Here is a 26,878-nt window from a genome sequence, read left to right as displayed (position 1 = left end):
CTATAATAATCAATTAAAGATATATACAAAAAAATCGTCCATATGTTTTATGTACAATTATACTAAGTCTTTTCAATAAGCCTACACAATGTACGACCACCGGTAAAGGTCGTAAAGTATACAGCCTCGTTCTTATTTTTGAAAGTTAATAAATTTGTGAAGTTCACGTTTACAACGCTACTTTTCAAACAATATTGAAACGAAACCGTAACAATATGAGTATAGATGCCGTCGGCATATATTTAGTCATATAATGGTACCCGTTTCCTTTTAGTAACGAGCGAGCTATTCGAAACCGTTCATGAAAGATGTCAACGTCTTTAACTCAAGTGAGATTTGTCAACAGTACGATTGACTCACTTTACAATACAAACACTCGAACGTTAAGTAGTTACGATGTATGTACATACTCATATTTGTAGTAAATTAGTAACGTTTCAATTTCAATGTACAACAAAATGAAAGTACAGTGATAAGAGGCTAGGTAAGTTATACGACATTAGTAATGCATATAAATTCTAAATCCGATAAAAAAGTGTACTACTCACATGTTGTTAAAAAGCGAATGCGACTAGGGAGAGTTGACTACTATAACATATTCACATTGTCCCCCGGAAGCTTTCAACGGGCTTTGATCGCGATGGCCGAGAGCGGAGAGGGTGCTACAGGCGATCGTGGAAGATCGGAGAGATACACCGCGAGCGCCTCACGAATGTACGACCGACCCCACTGAATATCTGATGCCGGCGCCACACTTCAACCGAGATTGCGATTCCACTCTGGCCACTTGGCACATCTTATAACGAGTCACTGGAGTAGGAAATACATTTTAATTTTATTCTTTTGATGTATTTAGTGAGATGAATTTTTGTTTTAAACATCGGGTTATATATTGCATAATTATAATATTAACAATTTAATAAAAGATAAATATACTTAATAGTTTTATTTGTCAACACTTGTAATAGAAGATAATATATATAATCGGAGATGTAACTGGAAACGGAAACAAAAAAGAGATTACATATTTTCTTTGATAAGTGTTGTTTTCATAAAAATAACGCATAATATTCGTATCATCTTTATTATTATATATATAATTTGACAAAATTACTAAATTACGTCTCAGCGATCAAGGAGCGACAACCAGGCTCAGCGATTTCCAATAATTTTCACCCTATCTAGGTCAGAACTCAAATAAATGTATCTGAGTTCTGACCTAGATAGGGTGCTACTGAGTCAGACAGTTTCTATTAATTCAGTTATGATTTCCCTTCTACATTAGCGGAAAATATTATTACGTTTAAACATTTTTTTATTAAGAAATTAAAATGAATGAAAATGGATAATTGCTAATATTATGACTACAACAATTGGTTACTTTGGATATTATCACATTGCCTTCAATATGAGGCGTATATTCTCTTAGATACAATAAAAGAAAATAATTTAATCTTACTCAAATACTTATTGCATATTTTTTGTATTATAAAAATTCAATCACATCATTGTCATTCAATTCCACCCAGCGAAATGTCAAGTCAAATATGGCTTCGCAGATAGTTAATAATTCCTTTGAATAATTATGTAGTAGCCTTATTATTAGTATAGTAGTATTATTAGAAATTCAAACAAAATTACAACACGAGAACACTACTCAAATCTTTCGGGTTACAACTGGACATAACTGTCACATTCCATTCGTATTAGCTAAAGAAAATAAGGCCATGGTCCAAGAATAGAAGTTAGAAATTTTAGCTTTGTAACATATATAAGCATAATGGTAAGTGTGCGACCAAATCCGCTTCCAAGTAAATCCTAGAATAAGTATTCAATTACGTGGAGCACGTCTTTCCACACGCGAACTAAACAAGTTTGCACGTTGGGGAAGTTGTCAAAGAAAGGCTCGTGATAGCGGTATCATTCGTCGCTCGTAGAACTTGTAAACACTGTATATTATATCATTATATACATCCATATTACAACAAATATATAGTTGGCAAATGGGAGAGAAAATGCTAATTTTATTTACGTAAATATTTGATTGTGATAATATGCAATAATATATATTTAACAATAATGACAAAAAATATTTCCAATAAAACGTACATTTATTGTTTATCTAGAACTGATTACAAAACAATTATAGTAATAAATATTTTCACGTTAAAAGCTATAACTAATCTAAAGGTGCGTAAATAATATAATTCAAGTCTTAAAGGTGTTGATAAATATACAAACATATGTTACTATTGCAATAAGAATGTTATTATGCAAAAAAGGATAGTGTCTATATTAGTTTCATTCGTGTTGTTACATTACTGTATTAATAAAACGTATGAAAAATATTTCTAAATTCGATATAAAATATTAAGAAAATTTTATTAAATATATTTTCTTGTAACATAATAACACTAAATTATTTATACATAACTGTCTCTATTTATAGGTACTACTTGCTGTATAAAATGCGTAAGATTGCGAGAGAAATAAATTATATTATGATCCTAACTAATATTATAATATGAAATTGAGTTTGATACACTTTCATGCTATAACTATACTATATATAATTAGAGCATGCAACATTTCATGATGATTGGTCGAGTAACCAATAATCAAGAGATGTTGCATGCTCTAATTAGCATTTGAGATGAGGAAGGACATAGGATGTCTTCTTATCCCTATCAAAAAATATATTGCGGTCACCCAAACGAATTCGCGGATAAAAGCTAGTTGTATAAATTATAATAAACGTAACGTTCTATTTAAAAGTTAAAAATATTTGCTCTATAATGACTAACCGCTTTACCACTACCACAAGCGATGTTACATTATCTTTATGAATGCAAAATAGGTCATTTGCATTTATTTTAATATTTGATGTCTATGCAATCTTTAATATTCCAAAATTACTTTGGAGCGCAGATTTTCTCTACATCATTAATTTTGTATTTATATTGTTTTTGTTAAAATATGGAAACGAAATATGTCGTTAAAATTCTAAATCCTAAAATCTTAACTAGAGTCAGTTACATAAATATTAAAGTTATATGTAAAAAAAGAAGTGTTTAGATGACTTTCGAACGAACGAATCAAATATTTTTTTAAATATAACGAAACAAACATAAGTAACGACGATTTATTGACACGGACTATTAGTTTAGTTATGGTCAAGGACGTCACCGTTGTCTGCAGCCAGTCCCGGGTAATTTGTGCAATTACCACCCACCTACTACCTCTCTGACTGAATAAACGAGCTGTAATGAAAACTACACCTACAGTACAGCAACTCAGACTATCTTCAGATTTAGTAACTTAACACATAGTTAAGTTACTAAATCTGAAGATAGTCTGAGTTGCTGTACTGTAGGTGTAGTTTTCATTATATTTATATCTGTATTTATATTTATTACATAATAAATTACATTCAAACAGAGTCGATTGAATTAGTGAATAATCGTACAAACCAGATTTATTATATTTCAGTGTTACACAAATCAATGTGTAACACTGAAATGTTGTCATTATTAGCCATTGCTAATAATGATAAAAGAGAACAGTAGTAGCAGGTCTTTTTGAATTTGAATATAACGAATAATTATGTAATCGAAGTCGCTGTTATTATTGGATTGCAAATACTTTTATTGTGTGTATAGTTATGTGGGATTTCAATATGTTTTACTCGCGTGTTAGTGCCATATTATTATAGTGCAAGACTCCTGGTTTATTTTCGAGAAACAATATGTACTTGTTAGTCTAATTATTCCGCCTGTGCCCGTTTTAATAGACGTTACTCGACTAGTTATTACCACAAGGGAGGAAATAAATTCCTATAATAGTTATTTTTAACATCAAAAGTAATAACATTTTTTGTATTCTGTGTAATAGATTTTTTCGAATATTAAAATTACACACATTGAAATGGGTTAAGTTTATTTGCAAAAGTACTGGAATAGTTTGTGAAGATAGCCCTATGAATATAAAACAAAGATAAAATAATGAAAAATTAAGATTTAATAACTGGCAGAATTAGTGTAAGATCAATAGGAATAACAAGACAATAGATATAATACAAGAAAGGAATAGAAGTGTTTACTACTCTTTTTACAAACTATTTAGATTGTTTGCAAATATAATCAATAATAATATAGAAAATATATAATAATATAGAATCTTATTTGCATAGATATAAGCGACTACATTTTACACTGTTAATTTTGTGGTGATAAGACTGACAATCCTTCATAAATAATAATTATTATTTATGAATGATGGTTTGTACATTAAATGCAATGACTGGAATTCAATTAAATTCAACAGTATATGTTTGTGAATATACTTGCAATTTATATTGTTTCTTCTACATTGTTACAAACCGCGTTCAATAGATTATAGATTGTATTACTATAGTACTATATATAATAAAATGTACAATTATATTTAATTCAAAATATCAATTATTTTCAAGTATAAGAAATGTTATTATACAAATAAAGTTAAGCTAACCGTAACAGACAAAATGTGAAAACTAAAAACGCCATATACTAGCGAGTTATAATCTCTTCTATTATACTTTAAAAACTTAAAAACTATCACTTAGGCAGAAAAAAGTAGAAAAGAAATTTCAAAACGTACTCTTCAACTTTGTACATACTTACAGAGTGCTAAGTTATAAAGTTTGCGTATCTCGAACTTAAGTTACTGTGGGTGTTGAAAATCTAAGTGGTGTAACAAAATTCGAGGAGTCAGGTAATAAAAGCGAAACGAAGCGGTTTAAAGTTTAGCCCGGTAAGTATTTATGTCATAGCTTGCTAACACCAAGCTCCTGTATCAGTACTATGGGATGGGTCATAGGGGTGTCTGAGGTACCGAGACGGTCGGTCGGTGCTCCCACCCATCGTGGCTTGTCTTGTAATATTGATTTTGTTTACCTACACGCTAAGAACCAAATTAAGTGTTCAAACACGAGTTTGGGTTTCGTCACATAAAAATATCTTGCCACGATGTTAACGATCTGAAGTAGTGTAATAAAAAATATAATTTAATAAACACGCATTTGAGGTATGTAATCGTTTTGTGTTCCCACTTATAAAATAAATATTTAACACTTATTTTCTAATACGAATAGGTAGTAGGAACTTATTAAACAGAGCAAATATAAGGTTCCATATCTACCTGAGCAATATATTACGTGTACGATAATTTTAGGCAATGGTGTTTATAAAACATAAAATAATACAATCCCTTTTAAGTAAATAAATTAACGGAATTTTAAAACGCACAATTTAATAACTCGTTAGAGACAAAAAACATTTAAGAAAGAAAAAGATTGTTAGTCCGCTTCGCTAAAATCCAATGCCTACAATATTTCACGCTCGCTAACTTCATGCCACATCCAATGTTTCTCGGTCGCTTATCAGGTAGATGGGTCTTGTCAAACTTTTCAAATTAGTTTTGAACATGGTTCATTTTTTATTTTTAATAAACAAAGTTAGCTAGTTGTTTTTGTTCAACGAAGTTGTAGAATTTAATTTTAAATTACTTTTTATAACTACTAGACAATGTCAGATAATATTCAAGATTACCTAAAATGAGAAGTTTAACGATACGGTTATATTTTTACGTGTTAATTTCGAAAATTATTTGATAATTTATATTTACTAGCAAAAATTAACGCCAATCTTCCCATAGTAAATAGTATTGTTTTAGAAAAAAAATGTCATACATATGCAGTACGCGAATATATATATATATACCATACATCAATTTATAAGTAGTTAAAAATATTTATGCTAGATTTCGGTACGTAAAGTCATACGGCTACCGACTACAATACCGTGGGAAAATTGTCAAGCATCGTAAATTTATTGTTAATAGTGTTCACTGCCCCGAAGGTGTTGGATGACATGGTTACGCTTCACTGTTTATGTTATTTCCAAGTTTTTGTTGGGATAATAATTGAGTCGATAAGGGTCTTTCCCTTTACCGAATTGTGGAGCTCAGTTTTTAGATTTTTTTTAGTAAGCATGAATTTTAGTTCAAAATAAATAGGATTGATAAAAGAAGTTTGATATAATTTTACTACATACTACTACTACTACTATAATATATCTTATGGAATATCGATTCAGGATTGACGAAAGTATTGCAAGATACAAAAAAATGACTTAAAAAGAACCACTTCTTACGGGTTTAAAAGATGTCTAAATGAATTCTACATGAAAAAATAATAAAATATTATTTTGTTGTGTACATACTTATTCTGTAATAGTACATAATAGGCAATATTATTAATGGCAACTAATTTGTCCAAAGCATTTCGGTATAAGCTATGACACTTTAAACATTGTAGCTACAGCTCGCTGTCAAGCTACTTTAGCTTGACAGCACAAAACAGAAGAAACTACGAAGACTATTTTGTACTCGTAAAATAGGTACCGCAGTAACCTAGTTACATAACTAAGTAGTTTTATTTGGCTTAAGGTCTTCTATAATGGAGGTTTCACCGAGGAGAGTGTAATGTTTTTCGGGTATGTATGTACATTTATTACCTGTTATAAGTGACCCAGATCTTGGCGCATGTTATACCCTAAAAAGCAGTACGGGTTTAACATAATATAACGTATTAGATTTCTGAGAACACTTAAAGATGTTGTCGTATAGCTTACTTGTAAGAGAGGATAAAATAAATATCGAGATTATAAAATTTTGCACCCGGGTTTAACAAGGTCAGCTTCAAATGTTGTCAACCAAATTCAAAGAGTAGGGATGTCTCAATTAGACGGTACTTTGTAAATAATGTTAGCCTTAAATAATAAATAGAACATTTGACATCAGTGGGCATAACAATTTGGACCTTATTAATAGTTTTTAGTTTATAATATGTTTCCTAAAAGAGGTATACATATAGTCGCTATAATTTTGTATACTAATATTACTATATAATATACCCTAATAATATTAATGTCAGAGATGTTACGCACGAAAAATTTGATTGATTAAGCACTTACAGAAATTCTAACAGCGTACCGTATAATGCAAACTATTTAGTACAAGTGTAGATACGCACTTAGCATAATTTATGTGAGAAATAACACCTTGTGCAGGTACTAATATTATTAGACTGAAGTTATGAATATGGAGGAAATAAGTAGTATGTACTTTTAGACAAACATTTATGTTTATAATTACAGCGTGATAAATGAAGCTACGTATGTGGAACATGCACGTAAGTATTTTTAAGGGAGAAACAGAAATATTTTATTCTATATTAAGGTACTTGATGTTATATCAAATGCTAAAGGATCATCGTAGCGTTAATTCTATATTCATATAGTTAGAGCCACATTATATTTGGTTTGAGAACACATGAATTATTATATTTTTATATACCTAATAATTCACTTATTATTGGAAGTGATCTGATTTTATTCTCATTCGATTATGCCTCGATAGTACCAGTCCACTATAATTACAGTTATTCTATTATTATTCGTTTAAAATTCACTTATTACCATTGTACTGAATAGTTATCACGCTATTTTAAAATAAATACAATAAAGTAGATACATACCTGAAAATATACGAGATATTTTCTTATTAATATACAATGACGAAGTCAATATTAACCATATTACCTATAGTTACGTTAAGTAGGCAAATGTCCAAATTACACGTAATTGAAGGAACGAAATAAAGATAATTTATAATAATTCCGATTACATACGTATAAAGTATGACGACTATGATAATGACTGATTGGAATTTAGTTGCCATCAATAAAATTATTCTCCAACCCTGTAAGTTACGCTAAAATAATACCTATCTGCGATATCTTGCAATTATTATGATAATTCTGTGTGTAAAGTACAAACATAACACACACATTAACATGAGTGCACAGTAAACAGTAATGTCTTTGTAAACGATAGAGAAAAAGGCTTTTACCAAGAAAATTTACAGTCATTGTGAATAGAATTGCATAAGCGTTTGCACACCGCATGTGGTGAATTAAATAGGGGCAAAGGAACCTGTTCAGCCTATAATATAAGCGCGCGCCGCTCCAACGAGCCACAAACGGCAAGCCTGTCGCCATAATTTAAAACGATAGTGCAGAATGTAGTTTTATTGTGCACATACGAGACTTCAACGTACACAACATATTGCCATTCGAGGACGGCGCGATAAATGAGCACAAACGAGCGAAAGCCACTTAGACCAAATTTACACTTTGTGGGAGACCGCGACTGCATTCGCCCGCCGAGAGCGCTGCCCCGCGTTCAGGCAGGCGCGCCCGTCGTCAGCTGCTCACTACATAATAGGTAGCTACATAACTACACAATGCGTATGTGTACTCATGTCCAGGATATTATTAGAACCAACTAAGTATACAAAGCGTAATATTTTTTAAATAGGAGTGTACTTTCTTTCACTGATAAGAAAATCAATTAGAGATGGACCAATTTCAAATCATTTGCACAGGGTTCACTCAGTCTTGATGGGTCAATGCACTTCCGAAGCGTCGACGTCCAAAGCGATTACGGAGTGCTGTTTTTGTAAAGGGATCCTATTTAAAGGACAATCCGTGTGATGACTATAATTTAGTATTATAATTACTTACCTACCAATTAAAAAGATTACCAATAGTAGTTATTGTATAGTATAAATTAAACTAACGTGACCTAGTCACATTATACAAGATTGTATTTAAGAAATAGTGGTGCATAACAACAAATACACCTATTACTTCTATTTACTCTATGTATATTGTATATCTGTGATGGGTAAGACAAAAACTAAATTTGTTTTGTAGGCTAATGTAAATGTAAACAATACACAGAATTAATGGGGCGTCCAGACATTCAGAATTTGTTATAAAGTGACATGTCATTACTTTGGGTTATATTTTAGTTTGATGAACTTACCTCTAGATCTTCGTAGGTGCGAAATGCCATTATGGCGAAACCATCGATGATGTCCTCCTCTCCGAGGGGCTCCCGCGACTTCTTCCTCCTGGCCGGAGGACGAGGCGGCTTCTCTCTCGCCGGAGACTCGTCCTCGCCACTGTCCCCATCCTTAACTTTACTCTCTCGCTGTGCTTGCATGCGCTGTGCCCGCTCCCTTCGCCTATTTCTCTGATTGCGCTGCTTCACTTCGTTTTCCATCGTTCGCACATTATTCGAATCACCCGACCACCGTGCTTCACTACACTAAAGTCCGCACTACACTTTTATCACACATGGTTATCCGTCGGTTTTATGCCGTGTTATTCGACAAAATATAAAACTTACACTCAGAAAAAGACACTGGTCGTTTCCAATGGCGGACCGTACACCGTTGCCGCATTGCAAGTAAAATGGCCGCGTAGCACTAGACAGGCTGTCTTCTTTCACATTCACGTAAACGGAGGCATTATTCCACTTAAACTAAGACATATTACTATATATTTCAACAAGAACTAAGACAACAATAAGATAAATTAACTTTATACATTATTCTCTGTGTTCAGAATCAGTCAATAGTCAATACAATGAAAGGTGTTGCACGACGCCAACGCTGCGTTGCGGTCGCGATGGTGAACTAAACCAGTGGCACCAACACACCGAAACTTACATTCCGCGATATCGGGCGTCATTGGCAATGTGGCGCTCGGTCCTCCTTTTCTTACAAACCTTTCTGTCTCTTTCTATGTCATTATTTTCGAAATTGCTTGTATACAAGTTTAGGATAAGTCTATATTAAATATAATATCATTATTTAATTTACTATAACCGCAATTATTCCGTGACGGAAATAATTCATAAATCATATATTATTGATTAAATTGCTAGTGATTTAATATAAAAATATTCATACAACATATTATTATGTTGGCAGTAGGGATATTATGTGAAAAGAACTTGTTAGTGTGAATGCTTTCCAACATCGATTCACTGTGTTAATATTTAGTAGAATTCGACTCCATGCTGGCTTTATTGGATGGCACAGTGCATTACAATTTGTGTTCTTGTTTAATAATATTTATCTTGGTTGATTTTGACATTTTAATCAGCTGCGTTCTAAACTCATTAAAATTACAGAATAACACATTTACTACAAGCACTAAAAAACAAATATTATTTTCATAATTCAGTTTCATAAACTCTATTAATAATAAATTACTTTTTTCATAGTTACTATTAAAACAATTAGGCTGCTGCTATAGTTGTCATTCTTTAACTGGAGGCGTTTCTACAGTGTATAACAGATGGCGCTTAACAAGAAATAATATTTCATGTAACTATTTGTCGTAAACAAATCTTATCGTATCGCAGTGCCAGTAAATTTTAGTATAAAGTTGTTTGTTTTGGTTGGTTTAACAAAATATTTTTGCTTTTGTTTCTTATAACTATTTGCAAAGTTTTTACATTTTAGAAAACGGTCAGACATTATATATAATTTGATTTAGTTTTCTTTTTTATTTTGGTACGCATTATTAAAACCTTCTCTGCAATCAGCTTCATAGCATGTGGGGTTACCAGAGTGTAAATTGTTTAAAAGTTGATTAAAATATAACTGGAAATTTTGAACAAAACATAACAAAAAGAAATGTATTACTATTCATTATGTCTTTTCATTTATTTCATTATTATTATGTATATTGGTAATACTTAATTATTTTTTCTATTAAGTACTTTACAATACATGAAAGTAAAGAAAATTGGCAACTTGCTAATTTTTTTAGTCCATTTTTCACAATCTGATGCACTTACCTATTATTGTTGCTATACCATTGTTTTCTCATGCTTGAAAAATTCTTATCATACTATTCATCCCATCCAGTGGCAAGAATTGTGGTATATGTATAATTTGTGACAGCAAATTTATGATTTGGGCAGATTTTTTTAGTTAGATAAGTAGGTAAGTATGTAATATATTTTTAGTCCTAAAAAATACTTTAGAATAAAAGAGTGAGAGCTGCTATCGTTAAAGATGTACTCAATAAAATGTAGTATTATAATTGTTTAGATAATAAAATTGATCGAAACTGAAATAGGTAAGTATAACGCTGTAACGGACGGACAACATGAACTATCCATATAAAATTAAAATGAATATTGAAAAAGGTAAATTGATTAATATTTGTTAGATATTTAGACATAATGTGTGAATTAATGCCAGGAACAGATACAAGTTTTGTATTGTACTAAATGTGTAAAGTACAAATTATAGATAATTTCCCATGAGTGTCGCCATCTGGTGAATGTAAAAATAATGACTTTACCGCAAACCGGCTGGCGAATGAAGAAAAAAACGCTAAATGCTATTATTATTATGAAAAAAGTGTTTTTACTTCTTCGAGTGGCGCATGATATTATTTCCTGTACCAAAGTACATATACGTTGAAAAGAAAGTTTTAATTAAAGAACCAATTTAAATTATGTAAACATGACAGTCAATAATATGAATAAGGTCAAATAGGTATCAAATACTTGTTGTCCAAGCTAATTTAATTTCTACAATATATAATACACCTTTAGTTACTGTAACCACAGATAAGATAGGTAATATCTATAACTATTATTTTTGTATTATTTATAGTTTAGTATCTCATTTATTTTATAAATGACTGTTAGTGCGATAACGTTATTTACATGTTTGCGGAAAGAATTAAAAATAAGTACCTAAGCAAGTTATTTTACTACGTATGACTTAACTAAGTATTTTAATTAACTCGTTTTATAGTTATTAGATAATTATTTTGAATGGTATAGACAACGTATGATGGCAATTAATTTACTTTGCTTTCGTATAAACAGAATGAAATGTTAGCAATATCTGAAATAATAAAAGCCAGTACAGTAACCGCGTTAAAATTATATTATTGTATAAAATACGTTCCGATTAATCGGCAAGATACGCTATTGTTTGTTCTGTTCACTGGATCGCGTAATTTAAGCGGCATCCACACTCATCGGGTTGACGTATTCAGTGTAAACGGGTAGTATGGACTTTAATAACATGTTACAGATATCTACTGTTTTTTAATATTCCTATGTATTCATACGAACACAGTGAACGACCATAAACCTACCCAGTTTTATAAAACTTTATAAATTCTGGTCTCTACTAACTTTATAGTTAGAGTTGAGGCTGATGAATATGTACTTTTGGGTTCAAAGATCTATCAGATAATAAAGACTGGTTGCGCAGACTCCGCGGCAATTTGCATATTAATTAATGATAATAATATTAATTTTATGTAAAGACGTGTCAATATAATTTGTTTCAGTAGCATGTGAACTCTTGAGACTTTAACTTGTGTGCTGTAAGCTATAATAATACTAAAGTTGAAAAATACCATTGAATGAGAAAATACTGTATTACTCACATGTTAGGTACAGTAAATAGTTGCTTTTTAAGAATAAACGATTGACTTATTAATAATACGTGATATACTTAGTACTACATATACAATTATACACATCTGTGATGATTACAATCGTAGTTTATAATCGTTGTTGATTTACGCTATCCAAGTTTATAAGAATTTATTAAAAAGTATGTTACAGAGAGTTGGTTCATAATCGATACGCATTAAAATTTAATCTGTTTTCATTTTGTTTATTTCAATACACTGTATCTACTGAATTATTGTATAATTCATTTCTTTGTCTGTAAATGAAATAAACCTACAGCAAATGTGATCTGTGTTTGTAACGTGTATTTAGTATCTAAAGTTTGAAACTTAATACACATAATTAAATATAAAACAAAACACTTAATAAATGTAAAATAAGCAACGTGCAGGAATCGATACCCGTAAAACTTAATGATTTAGTCGTTATTGCCATATTACTGTAATATTAATTTTTAAAATAGTAACCTACGTATTCCATTAATTTTTTTATCCGTAAATACTCGCTTGGTGGTATTTTATTACTATATTTAACTAGCTACGTATATTTATAAATTAATAGAAATATAATACTTATCTATTTTAAAATGCATATTTTACTCATGTATTGAACATATATATAGTTAATTTTTGTTTGGTATGGTTTCCTTATTTTAGCCACCGTCGGTACATGTGCATTTCAACTTTCCAAGACGTTTACAATATGAAGTAGGTTGTGCAAGTAGGGTTGCTGAAAGGCAACTTTCTGTTACTTCTATGAACCGGTGACTTTCAGGCCTTTACTGTGTTTTGTTTTGTCACGTGGATACTTCTGTTACACCTATCTATTTTTCCCAAGAGCTAGTGGAAGAGACTGTAAGAAAGCTTTGAAAGATGAAACTTGGCAGAAAAATGAATGCGTTGTCATCTAACATATCTGAGCACTTTTATTCCAACTCTTTCACTGTCCAAGCCATTCGCCTTTGGAACTATCGTCTCTCATTATCTGTCCCTTTAGCTCATTTTTTCCTATTTATCTGTGAAATCTTCCAATATATTAATTCGTTTAATAATTATAGTGTCTTGTGTGTGCCATCTACCTCTTCTGTGTACGTTAGTCCTATATTGCAGGTTGTCTGTAAAAAAATTGCTTATAGCGATAAGACCGCCTGATTTTCTTTTTATTGTTTTTTCTTATTGTATTTTTTCTATGTGCACAATAAAGAGTTTATTATTATTATTACTTTTTAGTCGGCCGTAAAAAAGAAAATACCTATACTATATAAGAATTCTGTTTTACTGATTAGAATACAGAACCTCAAAATTGCGGGTCTAGCCACGTTGCCAATTATTATTTATTTTGATTCAATTTTAATTAATTAGTTTTTTTATTTAATTAACAAAGTGCAGGAAAAATATGTTATACATAATTTGTGTGACCGCAATTCACGTCATTGTAGTGTAATAACATACAATCAATTCATACCATATTAGGCATTTTGTATTCATAAAAACTTAATTGCTTTACAAAAAAGCGTCTGAACGAATTCGAAGTAACATTTCGAATTCATAAATTACGGCACTTCACTTAGCGTATTAAATTCAGCGGCGCGTAATGGCCCGATAGAGATCTCGTTCGTAAATTAACACCTGAATGTTTTCATTTATTAATACCGATGTTATTAACTAGGTAAATTATGTGGCGATTTTATTTATTTAAATTGATGTTTTAGTAAGTTTAATAAGACATTAAATAGTGTCTTTGATTGAAAAACTTACCTTAACTAGATTCCTATTATCTTATAATCTGTACATGTATATATATAGGTATCTATAATCAAAATGAACCTATCAGATAACTTAAGATAATCTAAATATATAACAGTACGGCTAGTGCGATAAATAATGAACAGACTGTTATTTTATTATTTCTTTTTAGAAAACTCCAATAATGCATACGAAAAGACTAGATCGACTCATCATAGCAACAGCAATAATAGGGGTACTGGTTTCTACTTATGCTCTTTATGTGGAGATGGCAGCGGAAGCACGGCCCGGCTACAAGGCTCTATGTGACATATCTGAATATGCAAGCTGTTCTCGAGTTCTTACATCGAAGTGAGTAATTTATTTCTTTAACTATAGATAGATAGATATTTATAGTTATTAGTAGCTGAAAATTTTATTTCTATTGAGTTTGGTATTCTATTGGTCCAACCAAAAAAAACCACCACAAAATTATTATTAATATTAATTATTATTGTACATATTATTTATATATTAGTTGTGTTGTGATTTGCACCTCCTACTCTTTTTCATATACCTTCACCGTCTACCTAAAGGTTGTCTGTAAGAGATTGCTTAGCGATAAGGCTGCCTTTGTTCCTATGATTGTATATATATATATATATATTTATATTAATTAATATATTTTTTTGTTCTGGTGCAATAAAGTGTATAAAAAATAAATAAAATAATATCGGTGCGAATTAGCGACCAAATTTCGGAATATAAAAGAAAATATGGTGAAAATGTTTTTTAGAACTCGTTCCAAATTACAATGTATAGTTTAGGAGATTTCATTTTGTCTATTTTTAATATTGTACCTACATGTATTTTCATTACAGATATTCTAAAGGGTTCGGGCTTCTCCCCAAAGACCTAAAGATGGACGTGCCGAATTGTATTTATGGGATAATTTACTACTGTTTGATTATATTTTTAAGTAAGTAGTACCTATATTCAAATGTTATTATTAGAGGATATTTTTAGAGAAAATCCATTTTATTCAATATTGAATCGAATTTAGTTTTATTTTAAGAATATTTATCTAACGCGCTGAGTAATTCAAAGTAAGTGGAATATGTAACCAAACCACAGATATTTGTATATTATAAATAGATGTTTGAAGACTGTCTAAGACTGAAGTGATTGATTACCCCTATAAAAATAGATTCCATTCTGGCTTATAATAATTTATTCCTGTCTTTATAAATTTACCTAATTATCCAGTGTTAGTAAACAACGGTAACAAGCTAAATTACATTTACACAACTCTCTGGTGTGATTATAGTAAGCTAAAGTCCCCCTTTTATGAGAAAATAAATGGGTTATTACATTATCAAATATATGCACCATTTATAAGTCCTAACTACAAATTGTTAACAAGCAATTATCTGAATATCCTTAAGCCACTGTAAAGTCTAGAGTATTGTAAAAAATTAGAACGGTATAAAAATACTACGATTGCTTCATAAATCGATGTAGCCCATTTAATAATGTAGTAACACCAGATATACTAGGATGGAGCTTTATAAACTGATAATATATTATCATGTACTTATGCTAATATAATATACAACCTCTATAAGGAATGGGAGCAATAAACATATAATATTATAAATTACACGCCGCTGTGATGACGCCGCGGCTTTGCCAAGTAAAACTATATTATATCGTGCAAATAAAAGTATTTTTATAATGGTACCAAAACTATTTAATACATTACTTAGATATACGATGATGCAGCAGTGTACAGTACATTTAAGACAAAGCTATTTAACTACCTTATAGACAATTTTATTGTATTTTTTTAATAATTCATATTTTTTAAGTTTGATATACCAATTGTTTTTATTATGTTATTATTATGTTTATTATCAAAATATATTCTTATGAATCAATTTTCAAATATATATTATATTAAGAATAATAATTATTTAGTTATAACTAAATAGATATTAAATCTTGATACAAAACGATATCGACCATAAGGAAATATTGGTTTAATTCAACTAAAATGTAAGATATATATGTTGAAATGTTATAATATGACAAGACAATAGAAAACAAATCATAGTATTAAAACAGTTTCTATACTACCACAAACCTAATACCAGACTTTGTATATCGCGAGTTACCGCCCGGCGCCCGTGGTTTTAGTTTCGTGACTTTACCACGAGAAAAATCTTGCGAAATCCGCGCAAGCTGCTTACAGTATACGCTTATTTGGTAGCTCACGAGCTGCGAATAACCGTTATTGTAATAGGATAGCATTTGTTCGCTTGAAATCGCCTGGGAAGTCTGAAGTATTCGTTTATTGTTTGTATAAACTATAAGACAAACACTTTACTAACATTATACCACTTACATATCTAATATTTACTTTGTGTTTGTATATGTTAACTAGAGTTATTTATGCAAAAAGAAACAACATGGAATTACGAATAATGTTATGACTTGTCTATAATCAGATCCAATTTTGTACCTACCTAGGTCTATAAACTAAGGTACCCTAAAGTCCTAATTTACATTACGAAAGTAATGGAGTGAAACGATATAATGTTTATCTACAATTTAGCGTGAAAACATCTAATTTAATATTTATTGCATGGATTAGTTTCATGACACTAGAACAGTTTATGTGGAATAACGAAATTGTCTTGGTTTCGCGAAACTAATTTATATTGCGAAATGAGATTCATAACATCACGCATAAAACTAGTTATGTGATGTAAATTTAGGCTTTAAACATAAAAGCGAAATATTATCACTCTGCTGACTAAGAGTATTTACTTTGTTCTTGACGTAGTGATCAAATAAGAAAGGGATTTTAAGATGACGTGAATATTTAATGGCTATTTGCGAAAGACAGGCTACTAATAGCTATTTGATTTAGTTGAGAGAGATTATAATATGAGTTTTCATGTAGACATAAATTTAAGTCCAAAGACTTAAAGTAAAAGCGAAATTGTTTATATCATCTATAATTTTTATTTATGAATTATAAATGGAGTTTATAATTATTTTTATTACGGCGAGCAAGAGTTTATTATCAAAATTTAATACCAATAAACAGTTCTCTGTTTAGAACGTTGGAAGAGTTCGCGTGAGCTTTTATTGTTTTGCTAAAATGTTAATTCTACGAAACACGCTCGTAAACGGCCGAAATTGTTAGTGGCATTGTTATCCCTCGATATTGAAATAAGCCACGGCTTTTGTTTGATTTATATCGTTACCCGACAGTTCATAATCCATCAAAATATTTGCTTTAATAAATTGATTCCGAATTCTCGATATATTGGACCTATGTAATGTACCTAATTGAGGTTGGCTTGTTTAATTTTATCGTTAGAGAAACGGTAACGCTGAATTTATTGGAAAGTATCTAATAAATTCGTTTTGTTTAATTACAAAAGATTATTCTTTTTTTAAAAGATTTTTGTGTGTACATACGAATCTTCATACCGTGAAATGATTTATATTTGCATAGCTTTTTTTGCTTACCTATACTAAGTACAGGTTGTACCATTTTAATTATAATTTAACTTAATTAATACACTTACACCTATGTATTATCTAAATTTCGTACCTACCTGTTCCCTACAGGGTGGACAGAAACAATAATCACCACATGCTCCGATTTATACAAACCTCTTTACTTTTCTAACCGTATTTTTTTTTTCAGCAACATTCGATCATCGTCTTTGGATGCGGCTGCAATTCTTTTTGACATTAAGTGGGCTTGCATCGAGCTTCTACCTGGCATACCTTCTTACATTTGTGTTACGTGACATATGTGTAGTCTGTATAACGACTTATTTTGTTAACGGTAGTCTTGTTTGGCTGGTATATCGGAAAAATAGATTGTCGGCAGAAAAAAATAAGTAATAAATATTTATTTACAATAAAAACGTTCCTTTTAATATTCAAAGTGTGTTTAACCTGTCCTGTATTTTCTTTAATATAAAATGCAACCGGGTTGTAGTATAATTAGGTAATCGTTCCTGAACTACATATAATACGCTAAACAATAATTATGTGAGCTCTTGTTTAGCATAATCATTATTATTTCATTACAAATTAATTATTACAATTATTTCATTTAATGAAATTACGTCCAGTTCAGTCAGATCATAAATGGGCTTTAGACAAATCTTTTAGGTAAGATTTTTCTATTTTATTTTATATATTTCATTTTTCAACTACATGAAATATACAAAATGTATTACAATTTATGTAAAGTCGGTTATTTAGAATAAGATTCTACAGAAAATTGCTGACATCTTTGATTTTATAGTGAATCTTTTTGGTTAGGCGATACTATTGACATCTATCGCTGAATAGCAAGTGTTCCATTTAACGTACAGATGGCGCTATAAATGAAATAAATAAAAGTATTAGAAAAGCCTATTTAGGTAGAGTCATTAAAAAATTGTGACATTGTGATCTATTCACGAACGTGATATGTGGTCTCCCTCATATCTAGCAATGGTAGATTACTTATGTGACTACTTACTCATTCGGCATACTCTAAAAGGATACCTATAAAATTCTTTGCATCTGTTTACTGTGGCACGCGCTTCCTTGTGAAGTCATTAGTGTCTACTTATGTGCAAGTGAACGTGACTGCTATAACTGTTCACAATAGCTACCTATATCTATTCTATATATGTATAATATTACCACATGTTAATTTTCAAAATTGCCGTTCTACACCAAAATATTATTATATAAATATTAATATATGTGTAAGTGTACGAATAAAAAGAAACTTGCTATTAAGTTGTATTTAATGTTTATTTTCATTGTTGTATTGACCTTTATATAAATAATTTCGGAATTAGTTAGTTATAGCACTAGAGGAATTTAGTTTGTGAAATAATTACATTTAAATGTTAAATAAAATGCCTTTTGTTTAAATAGATACTTAAAACTGTAATTCAAGGAAGACACATAACCACTTACATACCCTGGTCATCATCATTTAATCACATTGTTGTGATTTTATCACTACCACTTAGGTATACCGACAAAGGCCTTAAAATATTAAAACAGGTTGAAATATTCAAGTTGATGTACTTATAATTTTTTGCCATAGTTTTTTATAAGCGAACCGCTACTCCACAGAGCTTCACGTAAATCTGAGCAAGATTTTGAGTCGTTGACAAACAATCAGATGGCGCTCACATCAGATTAATATATATAGGTAGCTACGCCTTGACTTACAAAGATTAAAGACTTTGATTGTCTTCTCAGGTAGCATATACAGTTTCATTTATTTTTTAACGTAACGACAAATTCAAATTTTTAAACATTTTAATACAAGTATTATAGGTAAGGTACCATGTTTTTTTGGTTATAGCACGATTTTGTGAATTGGACTGTGATAGGATACAGCTTTACGGTGACGCTATTTATAACTTCAACTGCCTGTGGTTTTTAAAACTTATAAGATTATTAAAGTGTGATGAAAATTTATGTATGAAAGTGACTTATTAGAACGACATGCATGATTATGGGGCGTTTGGTAGTACAAATTGAACATACTGGAACTTTTAAAACAGATCAAAAGTATCTCCTTTTTTGGCAATCTTAGTTGCCTATATTAAAACCTTACACCATTCGGCTGTTTATTCGTTCTGTTTAAATAAGCCTTACAATTCTACGTACAAATAGTAGGAGAGACTTTGTACACAGAAAAACTTGTAAAAGACACAAGTCCTCTCACAAATATGTTACCTAAGTAAATAAACAGATTTGCTCAAATGTACATACTCTAGGTAGGTAAAATCTTAGTAATTATTATTCCATTACGTGACGCGTGAATTTCGGCCGTAAACTTGACAGTGTGGGAGCAGTACAATTACAGCCACCCACTTAGATTTGTAGTGACGCTACCAATTGTCAGAGCAGTAGAACGTTGAGCCTAATGTCCCACGTTATTTATATCATTATGTATGTATAATAATAACATATGCAATTATTATGATATAATAATCATTCCACACGGAACCGAGCTTACAGTCAGATTTACTGTATTTGTAGAATTATTATGGGCGCATGTGTAGTGTATTCTACTAAGTGACTGGCTGGCTACGTGGTCAATATATACGTCCATATGTGATACTGAATCATATTGACATTCTCACGTGTATTTGTAATTAAAACATCATTATTTTAAGAATTCCTTTATTTTCAATAGGTTTTTTTCAAATACTGTATTGAACGGGGTTTTTCTTTTAGAATTCAGCTGTCCTTCCTTGAGTAGATTTTAGATTCAGAAAATTACATTATTTTTCATATAAACTGATATATTGGTATACAAAACTGCACACTCGTACATACAATAGGAAATACCTGAAGTCTGCACATACAATATGTCAATATAAGGCAACACCGGGCGTAATAAATCAAGGCTGAAATCTAGACTACCTTGTGCAATGACACAGATTATACCTACTTATATTATTAACTTACCATATAGGACTTAACTTATAGGATTGACTCATGGTCTTAATATTTAACTGAGTATTTTGCAGCACATTAGGCATGTTCTCCCAAATTTGCACTCGAGTATTGCCCACGCGTCTTTTTTAGGGTTCCTATTAATTATATTTGTCATAATTCTATTACAATTTATGAGCAGCTTTGCACATTCAACGATTTTGTATCTTAATAAAATATATAAATATATAATACTGAAATTATTTTTATATTTTATTAAGATTGAAATATTAATCTATGGAAAATAATAAATTGAGCTAAGGCCAACATTAAACAAAATAATCCATATGAAAATCCTATGTGTAGCCGATTTTTAGCAATTGTTAAAAAGTGGTAGAACATATACTATGAGGAATTTTTGTACAGAACCCTATTTTATACAGAATATTATGTGTCTTATTGTTTGTGTGCTACGAAATACTTTACCTACGCGTGTTGTGCACCTTTTTAGGATTGCTAAGATAGCGCCATTGACCTTAAAATTTGACAGCTGTTCTTGGTTTCATTGTGAATATTTACTTTAAGAATTTGTTAAGGCCTTAAAATAGGGTTGCCTAATTTCTTTTTGTATTGTGTTTTTCATTAGTATCATATACAACATATTATAATGTATTGGCAATGGCTTAGGTATCAAACTATCAGTTTGACCTCTATGCACTTTCACCTCAAAATTATCATGCTTAGTTCTTAGTTAATTTGTTATGATACTTAACCTGTTTTCATCCCAATTCATTAATTTATTAGTGGTGTTCGTAAGACACGTGTGACGTGTACATCGAATTTTTTTCCGTTATATTCTATAATAATAATAATATATTATATATACTTTTTTCATATATTTTTTGCATGAAAGGAGTTATGTAAATCACCTGAGTGTAGGAATGACAACGAGTCGCATTATCACAGTACTACCTATATGTAGACTCTTACATATAGTACCTGTAAAAATGACCAGACACTCCATAATATAAATGAATTATAAATGTAAAACATCTATATATTTAGTACAAGGATCACAAAACTTTCTAAATTAGAAATTCTAATTATGATGTCTTTTATTCAGTTAATCTAGCCTAAATATCTATATAAATTTAATAGTAATGTTCCAATACTAGAGTCGTCAGGCTATGATGACATGATGTCCCTGGTGCTGTTAATGTCTACTGGTGGGGGGGAGGGGATTGTTAGTAATGTGGACTCATGACCGCATTACTAGCAATGTACCATATCAGGTTGACCTCCACGCGGTTCCCCCTGGAAACCATCCTGATAAATTCTTTGTGAATTTGTCACGATGGGCTAACTGACCTGACCTCATGCTCATCTTATCATCCTCCACTGGTGCCCCGCCAGCGTAAACCGTTAGCGCAGGCGGGAGCACTATTCCATTATCAGCCATAAAAAAAAAAAATGTCTACTGGTGACATTTGCTACATTCCATCAAGTGAGTTATTAATTTTTTTCCCACTATAGTTAAAAAAAATCTAAAGGCTGAAGTAAGGATGCGATTAAGCTCTATTGGCAATAACAATTATCTAGTTAAAATGTAAACATTGCAAGTGGTTTTCGAGTAGCGTACAACAAAATAATAATCACAGTCATTACATGATTTGTATAGACATAATAGTGATTGCCGTTGCGGTCAGACTATAATATCTACATACCTACATGCATTTTATGATAATTACATTATTATTATATGATATAAAAATACGTCTATAATTTTTTTTACCGACTATGGCTAAGCAAAAAGAGAGATAAGCTTTCAATAGTGGAGTTTGGTGGTTTTTAGGTTTAGTTAGAACAGTACAATATTAGAGTATTTTGGCGTATTATTCTAATCAACTAATATATATAGGTCTGCATGATATTTTGGGTCACATTATTTGTATTTTATATTATTATTACTAGTGATATATGTACATAACACCTCAGCCGTTAGGTATAGTAAGGTATGTGGGACACTACGAGTGTCATAATCTATTTTGTTATGTCCTGCTTCAAATCATCTGTATATAGGTTAACACTTTTCATTTCATTCATCGGCTATCCGTCCAGCAGCTTTTTACATATCTAGTTATGAAAACAATAATAGTAAAAAACATTGGATATGATTAGCCATATTAATACTAGCTATGTCTCTTTAAAATAAGAATTTGATTTTGTATGATTTATATTATTATATATGAAGCAAAAACACCAAACATTCACGGAGATGTATAAATGTTAAACGTTCTATTCAATACACACTATAGTTAAACAATTACACATATGCGCTATCATTCTCGTTTTCATCAGCTGATCAAACACCTGTAAGTACAATACGTCAATAAAATATCGTAATGTACAAGAGCAACTAAGTGTTACGAAGTAGTTTTAGACAAGGCAAGTTGCAAAAGAAACTGAGAAAAATGCCAGGGGCTCTATATATCTGAATGTCCATCTAAGTGGTAATGACTATGCAGTTACACACCGTTTTCGTATTATAATAAATTAATGACTCGTGATTTGCTTAATGACTTCAATGATTTGTGAATTGAACTGAAAGATGTAATTAATTCGTCTAAAATAATATTTTAGCGACTGGCAGAACTATGTTTGAGTTCTCAATGTGAGGTCAACATTCTCTATATATTTATCTGAAGAATAGAATACATATCTAATAGTACTATGTATTCAAGGTATACCTTTAGAACAGCAAGATTAATTAATAGTAAGTCGAAGATAAAATGAATAATAATTTTAATTCTGTTCCGCCCACAACCTATTTCGTTACGATTGATATAGCCGGATTTTATTCGGAGGGGTATATAAAATGAAATAAGTGCAATGATAAATAACAATTCTTTTATAAATAATCAAAGGTAATAGGTAGTTTAGATTGGGTCGTGTAGGTAGATGGTAAAAAATTCTACCCACACGAGATTTGGCAAACATATCGACAAAAAATATTTTTATGACGAAGTACCGTAATAGATTCATGAATCTAAAGTAGTAGTCATTGCACAAGACTAAAAAGGTTTATTAATAACTAGAAAAAAAATATGACACTGATTCAAGATATAATATAATTAAATATACTTTGACTTAATTATTGGTATACAGGTAGGATGATGTCAATTCCATGGGGCGTAGTTTTGTATATTTTGTATACGATGCGTTTTAGGAATTGTTTTACGATTTTGTAAACAGTGGATGATGTACATAGTATTTTTATGATTGACGATGATAGATTGAGATGTAGAATAAAATCTTAAATATTTTAGCATACTAAGTCTTAAATTAAGTATAAGCAACGCTTCAAAGCATTTTGATATGAAATCAAAAACCTACGATGACAATTAATTGATATAATTAAATGAGACAAATTATATATAGAGGAAACCATTTTAATGTGAACATTTACATAAGATATGCAGACAGGGGAGGTAGGGAACGTAAATCAAATGTTTTATGACGTTTGTATTGCCTACTAGCTACGTTCTGTTTATTACAAGGATCTACATAATATAAACATATGAGGGGCAATTGCGATGTCTATGCTATTGCGTAAACTATAGACTTTCTGTAGTAATTGTTCTTTATTAGATAGTTTTTTTATTTTTAAGCGTTATAAGTAAAAAAACTGGCGTATTATATTTAGTAACATAAATGTCTATCTTTATGAAGACCTTTTGTCTATTCTCACTTGTTAGAAATAGGAAAAATAGGAAAAAAGTAAATATCTAAAATATATTTATTTTATTATATTATAATAGTCAAAAATTTCACTAGCATTTGGCGAGAATTTTCAACTAATTTCCAGTTTATCTGGGCAAACATTTTTATCGGTTTTTTATTGAATGTTGATTAACTAAATGAAAATTTGAGAAGAATGGTAATAAAACACGTTTTTTAAACGATTTCTAAAACTAACAGATAACGTAGACGTTGCAATATTTCGGTATGAATGCTTTGAAATAGAGCCTACCTACGCGTATTTTAAATTGCAAATGAAATGTTCTCTCAGGCTTATCGTTTAGCCACAGCCATCAAGATCGGCACGTTGTATATTTGCAGGACTCATAAAAGGACTACAACAAATAATATAATCTTACAAAGTCAGCGATTCTCGGTTATCTTATATTGTGATTCCGAGGAATTCATTCATTCTGACATATCTTATATCCTAATTGGCGTATATGCTAAGGATTAAAATCTATGGAAAATAATAAATTGAATTTAATAATGGCGCTCAACGGATGCATTCAAATTAATTCTAATAAACGTGACTACATTTTTATTTTAAGAATTTATTATATGCCTACCTTCTCCTTCAGATTAGGTCCTTTATAAGAGAGAGAAATATATAGAACTTTATATTTCATGATACAATTTGATATGTTTATGTAATTTGTCAAAACAATGGTGTTTAGATATTGTGTGTTTATGTTTGCACAAATATAAATAAGATACTGACACGCGCTACCGTTTTGTAGCCATGAACTCTAAAGAAATTATATAAAGTGACGCATGCAAATTAAGTAATGTATTTAGAAGAACATCGAGCTACATCGCTCCGTGGGCTTATTTATGTAACTATATTATCGTTTTCTTAGATTTTATTTACGTTATGAAATTTAATGACATTTGTTGAATACAAAATAGTAATATATTATGATAAATCATATGACATTATGTTGTAGTATTATTTTGAAATGCAATGTATTTTTTGTAATGATCTTATTTTTCTTCTTTTATAATTTTCATGAATGTAACAAGATATAATCTTTTGTATGTTATTTTATTCATGTAAATTATATCTACTTTAAACATTAAGATATACTTAAAAATGTGTACAATTTAAAAAATACTTATGATTAATTTTATTCAGAAGACTATATATATTAATATGTTTATAATACTATATTTTCGTAGGAATCTATTCAAATATCAGTTTGGTGGACGTTCGCAGGTAGATTATGACATAGTCCGTAATGTTTATGCGAATTTCGCCTACACCTTATTGGCATGCATCTGGGGCCAGATATAAATGAGGGCGGTGCGGCCGGTTCACCCACCGACCACCGCGGTACCTGGTGACTTGATGTTTCAAGGCACTCGGGTACCCTGTGTATAAATAGCAGCCTCAAATATGCTGTACTTTCTTACCCTATACTATTTATACATATCAAAAACGTAAATGCATTAAAAAAGTTTAATTTTATGTAACCAACTTGGAACTAAATTTTTCTTTGTAGAAAGAAAAATAATTAGTTTATCTAAAATGATAATATGTATTTCATTAAATTTCATAAAAGTACACTTTCAAACTTTAAACCCATAAATTAATAGCATCCTTTTTCTGGCTATTGAATGATTATATTATCTATAGAAGAATGTTTTTAGTTAATTCTTCGAAAAAAATTACTTGAATACATTCAGTTTCCTTCCTCTGGTTGATACTCGTAATTATAACGTGGTGCCGTAAACATTTAACGAAATAGTATTTATCAGGTGATGTGCAGTTTTTCATAAAAAATCACACTAGTATAGCAATTTCTAGTTTCCTTCTCTTCTCCTATATTTCCCTACTCACGGTACAATATTAGATTTGAGAAGGAGTGTTAACATTCTATTTTTACTGCGTCACCACACACATCACTCATACTGTATAAGTACAGTATAGTAGCATAATAAAAATTCATTTATTCATAACAACAACTCTATATGTATAAAGACAATGTCACATTCTTAGTCATTATTTACGGATAGAGAAAAACTCGTATCTATTCTTAATGATGATTCAGTATTTACATATCTCAACTAAGTTTAATATCCTATTAACACACAGAAACTGGGTACTTCCATGAGATTAATCGGCAAGATGACTTCATGAGAGCTATCAAAGTATTTTTAAATCCAGAACCTGTTTTAAAAAGACAAGATCGTGTTTTCTCTGATAATAAAATGTGTATTTTGTGTTAGCACTTTTTAAGAATACACGACTGTACACAAAATGCATGTATTAATTATTATACAAATACAAAATGTTATGCAGAGTCACGATTAGATTTTATACATCTACATCCTAAAAGTAAATTTTAATGTGATATCGTAAAGCCGACTTAAAGAGAAGCAATGAAGAAGAAGTATAAAGGGGTTAAAAGGCATTTCATCGATTACTGTTATTTTTATTGTGATGATTATAAAAAAGTAATAGGTTAAGTATTT

General features: G+C 30.4%; 2 protein-coding genes across 9 annotated transcripts in view; one reads left to right on the top strand and one right to left on the bottom strand.

Annotated features, from left to right (window-relative positions):
• Window positions 1-9,568, bottom strand: part of LOC131843796 (fibrosin-1-like protein) — a 68,685-nt gene extending 59,117 nt beyond the window's left edge. For all 8 annotated transcript variants that reach the window (XM_059192546.1, XM_059192551.1, XM_059192547.1 and 5 more), the window contains exon 1: window positions 8,928-9,568. In XM_059192546.1, the coding sequence (XP_059048529.1) occupies window positions 8,928-9,167 (240 nt within the window). In that variant the 5' untranslated portion in view covers window positions 9,168-9,568. The remainder of the gene's footprint in view (window positions 1-8,927) is intronic.
• Window positions 9,569-12,288: 2,720 nt separating this feature from the next.
• On the top strand, window positions 12,289-18,049 carry LOC131843799 (vitamin K epoxide reductase complex subunit 1). The gene is made up of 4 exons (XM_059192555.1): window positions 12,289-12,380; window positions 14,319-14,497; window positions 15,007-15,104; window positions 17,847-18,049. Exons 2-4 carry the CDS (start codon window positions 14,331-14,333, stop codon window positions 18,047-18,049), a joined length of 468 nt encoding a protein of 155 aa, XP_059048538.1. The 5' UTR covers window positions 12,289-12,380; window positions 14,319-14,330.
• The last annotated feature ends 8,829 nt before the right edge of the window (window positions 18,050-26,878 follow it).

The sequence above is a fragment of the Achroia grisella genome, unplaced genomic scaffold (assembly GCF_030625045.1).
Source record: "Achroia grisella isolate CSIRO2021 unplaced genomic scaffold, CSIRO_AGI_Agris_v1 utg3297, whole genome shotgun sequence".
NCBI lineage: Eukaryota > Metazoa > Arthropoda > Insecta > Lepidoptera > Pyralidae > Achroia > Achroia grisella.
Note: the sequence above shows the minus strand (reverse complement) of the source record. Positions and strands in the feature narration are given on the sequence as shown.